At 41.8% G+C, this 14013-nt stretch overlaps 1 protein-coding gene across 18 annotated transcripts in view; it reads right to left on the bottom strand.

The window, feature by feature from the left end:
• ATP2B2 (ATPase plasma membrane Ca2+ transporting 2) overlaps positions 1 to 14013 on the bottom strand; it is a 368365-nt gene that overhangs the window by 89001 nt on the left and 265351 nt on the right. For all 18 annotated transcript variants that reach the window (XM_081847766.1, XM_081847763.1, XM_081847761.1 and 15 more), the window contains 3 exons: positions 13149 to 13346; positions 6675 to 6932; positions 5776 to 5901 (listed from right to left, as the gene is read on the bottom strand). In XM_081847766.1, the coding sequence (XP_081703892.1) occupies positions 5776 to 5901; positions 6675 to 6932; positions 13149 to 13346 (582 nt within the window). The remainder of the gene's footprint in view (positions 1 to 5775; positions 5902 to 6674; positions 6933 to 13148; positions 13347 to 14013) is intronic.

Genomic DNA, 14013 nt, shown 5'->3' with positions numbered 1-14013 from the left:
GGTGGCCCTCAGTGCACTGCTGCTGGGGCCAGGAGCAACACACGTGTGTTTTTAATGTATTAATACACTGTTTTGTGGAAGTAGGGTATATCAGAAAACTTGTACCTCTCTCTTTTTTGAAAAAAAGTGGTCACATACACAGGTAAGCAAATTCCCGTGTGCATACCCACAAGGCACCTCAGGTTCCCAGAACTAAAGAGAGTGGGAAAGTACTAATTGAGGGGAAGGGATAACAACAAACAGTGAAAATGCATCCAATCAAATACCACCCACTAGCTTGGATGGAAAACATTTGAGATAGAGCTCAATTGAAAGCACTCACATATGGAAGAACATGCACAAAAGTGCATATGGAAAAAATCAGGTCTGTGCACTTCACCGGCACATTAAAGCTCTGGTGCGCACACAGCCCAAGAACCAGAAAACAAAAATGCCAACCCTAGTATTACTCAATGCTTTTGGTATTAAAAAAAGGAGAGAGGTAGCTTTAATAAACAACAGTAAATTCCCAATTTATGTTGTCTGATCAGTAAAACAGGAGTAATAGGTGCAGGCTCAAGGAAGGTCTCCCTTGGATTTTTTTGGTTTTATATAGTTTCAATTACTATTGCATTTGTATATTATATTAAAAAGGGGATGGTTAGACCACAAGCAACCACAATATGTACCGTAATATAAAACTTTCAATGTTATAAGCATAAATTGACTACATTTGCACGCTAAACCATAGTGAAGTATGATGTGACTCCCATTCTTTCCTCTTCTCCAATGCAGTCAGAAGACGAGTTTGGAAGCTCATGCTTTTGGTTAACTTCCAGCAAAGGAGGGGGGGGTGTGCACCAGTGACTTGAACTCGCAGATCCAAAAGAAGAACAAAGAAAGGAACTAACTGTCTTTCTCTCTGAAAAATCAAGCTGAAAACAATGTGCTGGAAATGGAAAATCCCAATACATTTAGCAGTACTCTGTCCTATTTGGCACTCCAAAATATGTAGCAGCCAAAACATTAATTCTAATGAGAACAGAATTACCACAAACACAAGTGGTGTGAAGGCACAGATGGCAAGCAAGCAATGCTAAATTGGAAGAAGTAACTGTGATAGTAAGACTTGAAGCCAAAGCAATGCTGTTGTAATTCAAGGAGAGCACTCCGTTCCAAAATTCAGAATTGGAAAGGTGCAGGAAAGAATTATTTAGAACAGCTAAATGCAGTATAATCAACCTGACAGGCCATAGGGTAGCCATGTGCCCTACTTTATAGGAGGAAAATACTGAGCTGTCCAGTCCAAGCCTGGTTTGAAGATTAAGAACCATAAGAACGTACAGGAGTGGCTGTGAAGTTTATTTTCTTTTTCGGTAATGTACTTCCTCTTTTTTTGCCTAAGTGTAAGTGGCTACTGTAGGACCCAAACATATTGAAAGGATGCTTGGGCCATAATTGCTGTCTGCCCAGTGTAACAAAATGGTCAGGGTACTTCTAAAATAAACTGAAACTTTCATATGGGTACATTCTACAAAGCGTGTTCTGCTTCATGGAGAGCACGTGTTGCGGTGGGGTCTGCTGAGCCACCCCTCTGTTACCAGGCAGGGTCTCTAAAGATGGCCTGGGGCAGTGATTGGTTCACTGGGTTGCTGGGGTAAAAGTTATGTTGCAATTTTGGTGGGAGGGGTAAAATGTTTAAATACTCTGCACGCAGCCTGGAGCTTTCTCTTTGCTGCGTGCAACGGATCACCCGCCCACCCGCCCTTGAGTAAGGGGTTGTTGCATTGACCTTGCTATGCCTGTCATGGGGTTGTCTGCCGTTGGGGCAGGGGCCTGGTAGGAATTTTGTCCATCTGGCTGATTGGCTGGGCCATTTGGTTTTTGCCTACTGCGTAGCAAATCGTCACAACTTGTAAGGTTGCAGTTAGGCATTGGTTATAAATTGGTGGAGGAGGGGTTAGGATAGGCTGGGCCTGCCCCTCCATGCTGCGGAAAGGGAATTCCGTTAAAGGAATCCTGGGGCTTGCCATCTTTTCGTCCAATCCCTGGAATGGGACTAGGGCTGCAAGCCTTCGGGGAGCATGCGGATGAGAATTGAGGGTCTGTGGCCCAGCTCCATTTCTCCCCGACTTGCTTTCCCCCGCACTGTCTTTCGGTGGTGCCCGGAAGTCAGTTCTGTCCCCAGGCGGGGGGACAGATAGTCTTAACTAATGCCTAAACAACCACTCACGGTTTTGTATTTAAATAAAGTTGTGGCCAAAATTATGCCAAAAACCTTAAACAAAAATTAAGTGTGCATTGTGAGTTATTTGGGGGGTGGCTTGGGGACCTCGACACGCAACAAGGAATGTACTGGGCATGCATATTCAGTGGGCACTGGGAATTTAAGTATGAAAAACAGAAAATAAATCTTCAGACTGAATGGGAGGTGAAACTGAATGGCAGCTAGTTTGCTCAGGTTTTCCTGTTTTCTGTTTCTGGATTGACCTCTGTGCTGGGATGCAATGCACTAAGTCAAATGCCATGCGCAAAGATAAAAGGTGCAAAATAATTAAGCAATACTGTTAGGCCCTACAAATCTTTGCTCTGCTAGTACTCGCTATCCTACTTACCCTGAAAAATCTCACCGTGTTTGCTTTGAGCATTGGTATTCTGTATGGCATGCTGAGCCAGTGCTCAGCATTTTAAAGTACTCCATACTTAGGGTTTTCTCTTCATCTTGTTTTAAACAAGCAGGCACTATTTACAAAGCACGTCGTTGCACTGGAGATGTCAGTGCACCACAGAAGAGGCCAAGCTGAGAGTGGATTGACAAAAGGCCATCTCCCTCATGTCACAATCACCTAAACTCATCCCAGCTTTATTTAAGCATTATGTGGGTGAAGTAAGAAGTTGATATGCTGAAGGAGAATAAACCAGCCCAGGCAAGCAGACTCTTTCCTTGCTATTGCATACCAGTGTGAGCAACAGAACCCAGGTACACTTGTCAGAAATTATATGGGTCAAGGTTCATGTGGCTAACCTCCCCCATCCCACTGTCACATCTTCCTGTTCATGGCCAGCTTTGCAAATGGACAAAGCACTCACACACCTTGTGGCCAAGAGCAGCAGATTACTGGCAGTAGCTACATAGTGTGAGGGCCAAGCAATATTAGGAAAAGAGTAGACATCCCATTCATCAAAATAAAAAGTGACAGGTGTCTTTCACCATTTCCATCAGAAGGATCATTCTTTAGGATGTGCCCCAACAGGAACACATTTCCGAGGCTTACATTTAATTTTTTTTGTAGGAGGGGCACACCTTCGGAACAGTATTATGCATGTTTCATGAAGTCTGCATCCAGTTAAGAACTCGGCATGTGAAACAGTAAAAATTGCATATGTCCTCAACTGTAAGTATGTATCTCAGAGTCATCATGCCCCCATTTCTAAGGGGCAATAATGCATATTGTTACTATAGGGTGTCCTATTGTTTCACTATAGAATAGCCTCAGGGTCAGCCCAATACATTTTGGCACCTGAGGCAAACCACAGAATGGTGCCCCTGGTACATGACGCTACATCAGATACAAGGGTAGAAAATCAAATCAGTCTTACCTGGCAGCTGAACTAGGAATCAAGGCCCATTGTGGGGAGAGCAGGGAGAGAAGGGGCTCATTCTGAATCATGCCAGCAGGTGCAGAACTCAGGAGATCCCAGAGTGCAACCCCTGTCATAGGGATAGGAGGAAAGCAGCAGCACCTCCTATTCATTGAGAGACCACTGTAGAAGCAGCATTTGTTGGGTGGGGGCTGCCAAGTCGGTGGCAGATGCTGCAGCATTCCTTGGAGGCCAGATCTGCTGCTCCTGTGGATCTTGCCACCTGAGGCAGTCGCCTCATTTTGCCTCAAGGGTGGACTGGCCCTGAATTGCCCTGTCCTTAATCTTGAACGTAATAACTATACCTAATTCCAGTTATGGTTCTGAGATAATTCCACTGACAAATTGCTATTTAATGAAGCTTTGTGTTAAACAGCAATATGTAATCTCCTCCATTCTTAACTTCTTAACTGTGACATGGGGGTAGGCATAAGCAAACATGAATATTACCCCAAACATGTACCCCTTCTACCAAAAAGAAAAAAAAAGTTGGCTCCATTTTGAAATCTGCTCCTGTTAGTTGAAGGAGGAGGAATCACATATGATAGGTTCCGCTTGTAGGTGGGGGAAGGCCCATCAATGACATGTGATCAAAATGGTCCCCTGAATGACTCTGAGCCATGATGGGACCTGCTCCTATTAGTCGAGGGAGGGAAATTAATCACTTAGGGGGGTCACAACCTATATTCTTCCTGGGCAGAGGATAGCAGGGCAACCCACACTGGCCTCAAAATGACTGGGAGATTTGAAATGCATGCCTCTAGATCAGGGGTGGGGATCCTTGGCTCACAGGCAGTCTGTTTCCCCTAACCCATGCTCACCTGCCCATCATCTTATATCTCTAGTGTCATCAGCTGATGGGTGGGAGGGCAGGGTTTAATCCTGCATTGGCTGTGCTGCACTGTTCCCAACAGAGAATAGAACCATGCAGCCTAGGCAGCAGGATTTAGTCTCTGCTCATCAGATGGTGAGTGAAAATTAAAGCCCTTTGCCTTTTCCTTTAAGTGGGCAGCTGGAGGTGCAGAGTTGACAGACCACCACCATCACCACCACCCAGCCGCCACTGCTGCCGCCCACTTGCTTACAAGAAATGGCCTCCCTTCTTAAAAGGGAAGGAGAGAGCCTCACAAAGGGGTTTTCAAGCCTCCTTCCACTTCCCTTTTAAATCCCTGAAATCTTAAAGGTGGCCAAGGACTTGTGCAAATCTCCTTGCGTCCCCTTTAAGACCAAAGCACTTAAAAAGGAAACAGGGAAACTTGCAAAGGCTTTTGCATGCCTCCTTCAGTTCCTTTTTCAGTCTACAAGACTGAGAGTTTAAAGGAGAAGTGGGAGGAGCCTTGCAAAAGCCTCCAAGAGTCTTCTCCCCTCCATTTAATATCTGAGCATAAGGGATTTTGACAGGAAGGTGGCATTGCCCACCTGTCAAATTTTGCCCAAGAGGCACATCCTGGAGCCAAAAAAGTTCACCACCCCTGTTACTGAACATGGGAACTAAAACCTAAAAGAGCCTCAGAAGGGCAATGGGCATGTAGAGGGTTTAAACAACACCCCAAAACAATCAATCATTGTGGGGGTGGGACTCGGGGGACTACATAAGAGTTATAATAATAATAATAATAATAATAATAATAATAATAATATCTTTATTATACCACTGGAAGAAAATTTACAGCTAGAAAAGCATGCCTTTCTTCCAAGGTGAATACTGTTCTTTCTTTCTCATGTCATCCTCAGCAACTTTGTGAAGTAGGTTAGGCTGAGAAAGAAAAAGTCACTGGTTCAGTGTCATCAGGTGAACTTAATGAGAGAATGGGAATTTGAACCTGAGTCTCCCCAGTCCCAGTCCAGTACTCTAACCACTATATCATACTGATTATCTGAGTTTAAGTCATGGTTATGCCACATCATTTCACTGTAGTTTAGTAAAACAGAAATGCTAACTGTAGGTTCAGGTTCCTACTTAGTTCAGCAATAAACAAACAAACAAACAAACAAACAAACAAACAAACAAAAAGCTTGTAGATTACTGGGAAAGGTTAAAATCCTGTATTTCCAAGTGAGGAAAAATTAATGGAGAATTTAAAACACCACCGCCACAAAAGCAATATTCCAGATTCTCAATCAGCAACAGCTCACTGAAAGTGCAAAACTCACCCGAAAGCAGCATTGGATCTTTGTCAACAGATTTGCGGACTTGATCTGATTCTCCAGTTAAAGAGCTTTCATCAATCTTAAGGTCATTTCCTTGAATATACACCCCATCAGCAGGTAGAAGGTCACCTATCAGTAAAATCAAGTTAAGGAAAAATAAAGTGGATTTAGTAAGGTTACTGTGTGAACCTTCAAAAACATTTCCTTAATCAAAATACTAATCCTCAAGTATGTCACATTTAATCCCTTTCACACAATACATTTTTCTCTCTACAAGGGCAGTCTCTCCTGACCTTCCTTAGACATCGCTATATTGATGAGCTTCTAGTTTGCTTCTTCAGGCAGCGCACAACTTCACTAGGGAATCCGCTACCACAAGATGGAGCAATGGTCAACAGCTTGTACAGTTTAAAAGGGAGTGAGAGAGATTTGTGGAGGACAAGACTATTATTGGCTACTAGCCATGAAAGCTGTGTACTGCCTCCAGAATCAAGAGGCAGAATGCCTCTGAACACCAGTTGTGGAGGGCACAAGCAGGAGAAGTGCTATTGTGCTTTCCATAGGTATCTGGTTCATCACTGTGAAGGCAGGTTGCTGGACGAGAAGGGCTTTGGGTCTCAGAACATGATCCACAGCCTCACTGCTCACTGGCTGCATGATGCAGCAGGAACACTGCTGCATCTGTAGACTTGCAATGGTGGAAGTTCATGTTGGGAGGTAGTAGGAGGCCAGCAGAACTAGGAAGTGGGACACCTCTGTCCAATTCAACCCCTCTCAGCCTGGCACAAGGTTGGGGCTGATATATACTGCCAGCTCCTTTGTTATTCAGCAAGTCATAAAGGAACACTGGGTACCAAGTCATATGTTTGCACATATCCAGTCACATATGCAAGGAAACTTACCATATTTTATCTGTGCAACGTCACCAACTACTATCTCTGCGACTGGGATTTGAATAACTTGTCCACCCCGGACCACAGTAAACTTCTGTTCTTGCTCAATACGACTTTGAAGCCCACGGAATTGCTTCTCTTTGCTCCAGTCATTAAAGGCAGTGACAAGTACCACACAAATAACAGAGAGCAGAATGGCAGCACCTTCGATCCAACCAGCTTCTGCCTCTCCTTCATCTTCCGCTCCTCCTGATGCAGTAGCACAGGCTTGAGAGACAAAACATAGCAAAAACAGGTCACTTCAAAAAAGAAAGAAAAGAAAAAGGAGGAGGAGGAGCAGCAGCAGCAAATGGTTTCTTAATTACATTTTTAAACAAATGTGATATATATATATCACATTTAATCCATGTTTCTTTCGTAAGTTCTCACACACACAAAAAAGAACACACATATTGGTGAAATTAGTTTGTGTACTACTGCACAAGCAAAAGCCGTTCACATACAATTGCATAAACAAATACATGGTATTTACTTATGGGAGATACTTATACAGTAGTCCACTTTTCAACTTGTTGCTTATTTTCTGCATTATTATTTTTTTTTTGCAAGCTATACAATAGGTAAAACCAAAACCCAAGATAATTTCCCCCCCAAACTTAAAAATAATTATTTTTCCTTAGATGAGAATGTTGATTTTGGCAATGAAAGTTTGCATTAAATAAGGACAAATAGCTTGTGAATCACACATATTTCATGTAGAACCTGAACCAATAGATCCAAATTATAAGAAAGGAGATTCAAACTAAACATTAAGAGACTTTCGGATTGTAAGAGCTGTTCGACACTGGAATGTACTACTTTGGATGATGGTGAACTCTCCAACATACAACCCTCTCGTGACTGGATTGTGAGCTATGCAACTTGCAGTGAGGATATTAGTATTTCCTGTCAAAATTTAACTATGAAATTTGAATCCCTTACAGATGGTTTTAACTTAAAGGGTACGTTCATAGGGTTATATATATAACTTCATGCAAGACATGGGTGTAGTGGAGCAGGAACGGGAGATTCTCAGGACTCTTTTTTCAGAGTAGGAATGGCAATGCCATCTGCTGTAGTGTCAAGATAACTGATCAACCTTCCTTGGTCTGGCAAATGAATAAAATTTAAAATTAGCAGATTAGTACAGAAGATGTGAGAGAATGAGGATAATAATCAAGCAGTTCTTGGATGCCTCTTTTTTCCCCTGGAATTCCTGTTAAAGTTAGCAGTTTAAATAGTAACACACCTGTGCAATATTACTTTGTATTCTCAGTAAATGTTAAAAGCTGTATTTCAGCTGATGAAGTTCTTTTGTCAAAACAGTGTGTTTTACAACTTAAACTTATGCAGTCAGAAGTAAGCATCACTGAATTGCTGAATGGAGTTTACTCCTCCATGTAGGACTGAGCACATGCTTGATCCCAGGAATGTTTTGAACCTAGGCTTATACACCAACACCAACACCAACACCAACACCGCACCATACTTTGCCAGCTCATTGTTCTTTGACCAGCAGCTGATCCTAATGAACTGGTTATCATGCTATCCTGCCGCTCTTTGGAGGTGATGATAAACACTGCTGTCAGCATATATGTACTTTCCTTTGTGGCTTAGCTATGAGGGCTGTCATGATGAATTTGCATGATATTATCTGCAAGTGTTGCAACACTGATATTTTAGCAAATCCTAAATATGCTGCAAAGCAATGTTAGCATGAATGAATCAAATTGCTCAATGGTGAATATTATGCTATAATTTCAGGGGAGTTAAAGCAAGGATTAATTTCACATTGCATCTGTAAGAATTGCTTTCACGTTAGATTTCACATTACAGGATCAGCTATGGCTATTCCACTGTGTATGTGTACAAACACACCTATTGAGAATTACTTGACTTTGCCTTGCAGCATGCAGAACAAAAGAACATTCCAAACTGATAATCTACTCCCAAAAGAGGATATTCAAATAAACTGGACAATTGCTTCAAAATGGGAGATCCTTTAAGAAAAGGAAGCTGATCTTACACTTCCCTTCACTGGCTTGGCTTTTAACCTGACCTGCGCTTACATGCCCAAGAATAACCGCTGGCAGAGCTCTTTCTCACAAACACTTTACCACTTGGTAATGTATCAGGTATCATTGACAAAAGTGACAAAAGAAGTAAGTAGACCACTAGTGCCTGACAAACCTAAAAAGGAATGAAAAATCTTGCTGCGACAGAAAATCAGAAGGCAGGAAGTGTCACTATATCTATTATTCTATCTCAACAAAAGATTCCACAGCACATCTAGAATGCACAAGGAAGTCAAAGTGCACAGTACACCAAAATGGTACAGCAACTGAACTTCAAACATGCTGAAGCGCAACCCAGTTTCTGCAGCTGCGGCTATGCCCCAACAGCAGCAACAGCGCCAAAGGGAGTTACACAGAGAGTAGGAAGAGCAAATATGTGATCCCTTTTGCAAATGGGCTGCTTCAGCACAGGGACAGAACTGAATGAATATTCAAACTGCATCCACTCAGCCCTAATAAAAGCAAGGCCATTAAAACGATCGATTTTCAAAGTATCACACCTTGTGCATACAGCCTCCACATAAAATCTCTTCTTACTGGACTCATTCTGTACCAGCAGTTACATCAAATATGCTCTGGATACACCAAGCTGGATCCTGTCCCTAATTGTGCAGTGACGTGTTAGATCCAAATTTCCTCATAAGCAGAGGACAGCATTGTCATTCGTTGCAGCACAGTTAGTCTTGCATTCAGGCTTCAGCAGGCAATTGCAGTCAGTAAGGAAGAGTCTTGCTGTGGTTGGTGCATAATGGGCCACAATTTCTATTTAATCTAGGGGCAGATCAACTCAAATTGGTAAGCTAATAGGGAGGGCAGGCTGTCCACTATCTGCACTTTTATCTGCTTTGCATGCCACAGTTGCCCTAGCAGCTTCCTGTTGATGGTGAAACCCTGTGCTGGGGGAGTACAGTTTGGCTGCAGCAGGTCTCATACCAGGCAGTTTGTGGGCCAGTTCTGCCCTTGTCCCTCTGTTTTCAGATTCCTTTCTCACCTTGGGGAGGCTCCCTGTCCATAAGCACAGTGTATTAATCCAGGTGCTATTCTATACCCACTTACCAGGAAGTGAGCCTCATTGAACTTGGAATCAAATCCATGGGGGAACTGACAAGGTGTTGATAAATTAAAATTTGGGATAGAATTAAAAGACTGAAACTTAGCCTTCCAAACCTAAGCCATTTCCCACTAACTGGCATTGTATTCCTGTGCAAAACACAAACAAAATGCTCTCTGGCAGGACTGCTGAATTGACTGAGTACATGCATGTTGTCCCTGGATGGGGATGGAATTGAACATTAATTGCTTTAAAATATTTTTAACTGCACTAAAACTTTTGACTGGGCAGGATTAATAAACTTTATTAATTTAGCACAAGTTTTTAACTGTTTCCTGATAAAATTTCCTGGGCTGTAGCTGGATAGCACCACATATATCAGCAGGTTGTTGTGATTTCCACAAACCTATATGAGCAGCAACAGTTACACATATATACAAACAAAGCAGAAAGTAATGAACTTTTCAATGAACACAGGTCAGTTTGGGAAGAAAGATGTCTAGATACATGCTCTTCCCTGGAGAGTAGCATGTGATGTGCTAGTCATTACCTCCACAATCCCTACAACATTAATAGTTCACTGAAAAGTGTTGCCTTAGGGGAAGGAGATGACAGCAAGGAAATGAAAGAACAATATAAATTCAGGGGTAGATTTTAAAAATAGAAATTGAAACTTAATGGGCCACCTCCAGAGATAGTTGTGTACAACATTTTTTTCCACTTGAATAGCATCATCACTATAATGAAAAAAGTGGAGGAATATGGCACATAAGGATCAACCTTCCCCAAGGCACAGCATGATGGATGATCCTTACAGACAATGTGTGGTTCTAAAATAGATTGCACTGGTCAGGCTATGCACAATTTCATATTGCATAATGCATCTGCTTTCCGCCAACTGTACCTTCTTAGGAAACACCAGTTGCTGTAACTCTGCACAGAATGATCCAGTTCTGCTAACCCAAACAGTACTTCTGCTCATACAATTCCATGGACAAACAGCACACACCTGGGACAAACCTGTACCATGCCCAGTAACGATTAAGTGTCAGCTGCCAGCACAGGACACTAGCAGCAGGCTGGTCCCAACACTAGCGTGAATTGCACAATGTACCAGCACTCCAAATCTAGTTCCTGATCCTATGAATTGCTGCCTCAACACTATGACTCAAGGAATTGCATAGGATTGCATACAGAACAGGAAATTAAGCAATTGTTGGCATGTAATCTAGGGAAGATACTTAATGCACAGAAATGTGCGTGTGTGCATGTGGACAGCTTTCTGAGTTTGAATTCTGCATGCTAAAAAGTGCTCTGTGTGAGAGAGGGCGGAGGGGGGAGAAAGGAGAGAGAGAGAGAGAGAGAGAGAGAGAGAGAGAGAGAGAAAGGGAGAGGGAGAGGGAGAGCTCTACATATTACACTTGGAATGAATGCATGGTTCTTTTAACAGATGGCCAACATCATCAGCTTTAACTGGGCCAATCAGCTATTGCAGGCAGAAGTTATTCCAACCACTTTTATTACCATTTTATTTATTTTTTTACAGAGGATCATCCTGTAAATTCTCATCACTCTGACCATCTGTCCACTGGGATATCCCTATAGACCAAGAAAATGGGCTGTCATAAACGTATCTAGATGTGATCCACCATATGTATTGCTTGATTCCCTGTAAAAAGTAGATTCAAGAAAAGCAATGAAAACATTCCTAACGAGCAATGTATATGTACATGCTGTAACATAGTCTAAAGACGGACTTGCAATAGACGCTCTCTTTTGGTTTCTATACAAAACAGATATGCAAATGAGAAAGAGTAAGTTTTCTAAGGAGATTTATTGCCGACATAAACATTGCAAAGGAATAAAAGTGACAAAACTAAAGATGATCATCAATGCATCCTCATCTCAAGAACAGAAATAAAGTTAAGTGTTTTAAGACTGGGAAAGGGTAGATTTGAGATGTGTAAGGGAGGCATAGACAATGTACAGCTGGGGGGGGGTAGGAGTAAGAAAAATTTAATCACAACTAAAATATATTTGAAACACTGTTGAAACACATTGCAAAATATCCTGACTGTCTGTAAAACCTAAAAGGTTGAGATTAATATTATTGGGACCAAAGTTGATTATCACCTTGGAAAGAAAGGGGCTCAGTAAGAGATGGAAAAGAGACACTTGGTATGCCCACCCACATTTATTTGGCTTTAAAAGCCTGATCCTTAGCTTAAGGTTAGTGATCTCTTAGCTTAATGATTAGATTAATAATAATAATAATAATAATAATAATAATAATATACCATCCTATATCCGGAGGCCTCGGGGCTGTTCACAGAATAAAATCTAAACGTGTATAATGAAGGCGCCAGGTGAACTTCCCTGGGGAGAGCATTTCACAGATGGAGAGCCACCCTCTAGACCTCTCGAGGAGGAGACACACAAAGAAGGGCCCCAGAAGATGATCTTAGGGTCCTGGTAGGTTCATATGGAAAGATGCGGTCTTTGAGGAATTGCAGGCCTGAGCCATTTAAGGCTTTGAATTTGGCCCAGAAACTAATTGGTAGCCAGTGCAGTCGGACCAGGATCGGTGTAATATGCTACCCCTGACCAGATAAGGGTGTAGCTGGGCCACCAACCGAAGCTGATGGCACTCTGGGCCACTGAGGCCACCTGAACCTCGAGCGACAGCAAAGGATCCAGGAGTACCCCCAAGCTATGAGCCTGCTCCTTCAAAAGAAGTGCAACCCAGGTGATCTCCCACCCATCCAGTCTAGGGAACCACCCACTAACAGTGCTTCAGTCTTATCTGGATTGAGTTTCAGTTTGTTGACTCATCTAGTCCATTACCAAGGCAAGACACTGGTCCAGCACATCTACTGCCTCACTTGCAGATGTAAATGAGGAATAGAGCTGAGTGTCATCAGCATACTGCTGACAGCGCACTCCGAACCTCCAGATATCGCCACCCAGCGGTTTCATGTAGATGTTAAATAACATAGGGGATAGGATTGAACCCCACATTGAAGGTCCCATGGGGCTGAAAAGCATGATATGTGTAATAATAATACTAAGGAATACCTCTCTGTGATGTTAGATCCATAACACATCTGGGGTGAGGTGACACACCACTGAACTTTATCACTGTTCCATGACATTGTCACATGACATTAGGATAGATGTTAAAAACTGAGAGAAAATTAAAGGACTGTACATACGCTAAAATAATTTTCTTCATATTAAATGTTTAGAGGAAATGAAATAAAATTGGCATAATCAAAAGCAGTTAACCCAAGTGAGTATTAGTAAAGAAAATAGTTTTACCTTCATTTTCTTCTCCAGGTGGATGGTAAAATGAGAGCCCAAGAGATATGATGGCTGCTATTTCCAAAATGATAAGAGTCACATCCTGTAATGCTTCCCAGACTAACTGTAAGAAAGTTTTTGGCTTCTTTGGAGGTATAAAGTTTTTCCCAAAAATTAGCTTTCTTTTATCTAAGTCAGCAGCAGTGCCAGGCAATCCTATAAATAAATGAAACAAAATGGTTTAAAAGTGACTGCCAAGTATGTCGACACACACATAAACTGCATTTTCAAAGTACAACTTCAGATTTTCATTACAGCATTTTTGGTTTATTAGACTTCTGCTTTTACTATTCTCTTTTGGCGAGATCAGATTCTGCTAATGTATTACAGAGAGTTCTATATATTTAGAGAATTGGTTTAGGAATACAGTTCCTTAGCAACTTTTTATTACACTGAAAGAGAAAATTAATTTACTAAAGGGAATTTACAGAGAAGGGTATCATTCATCTAGTGATCACACAGAATATTGGGAAGAACAGAAACAACAACAAAATAGATTAATTGAACAAATTAATGGCATGTAAATAATTCAAAAGTCCCTGTATAAGGCTCAATAGTAAAGAAGAGAAAGCCACAGAAAATAATATTGGATGAAATAACTAAACTCGAGCCACATCCAATGGTGGATTTGGGTAAGCAGAAAAAAACTTCTGCAAGGTGAGACACACATTTTTTTTACTGACTCTCCATACCAATTGCTGCCCTCTATGCAATATCCTGTACTCAGGAACAGCTATTTGAGTAGCAGAGTAGAAATAAGGGATTGGCAAAAATTGTGTACCAAACCTTGTACAAGTGGAAATGTTTTTCACTAGTAATAGCC

This window comes from Podarcis erhardii (genome assembly GCF_964252035.2).
Source record: "Podarcis erhardii genome assembly, chromosome: 2".
Taxonomy (NCBI): Eukaryota; Metazoa; Chordata; class Lepidosauria; order Squamata; family Lacertidae; genus Podarcis; species Podarcis erhardii.
This window is presented reverse-complemented; position numbering and strand designations above follow the sequence as displayed.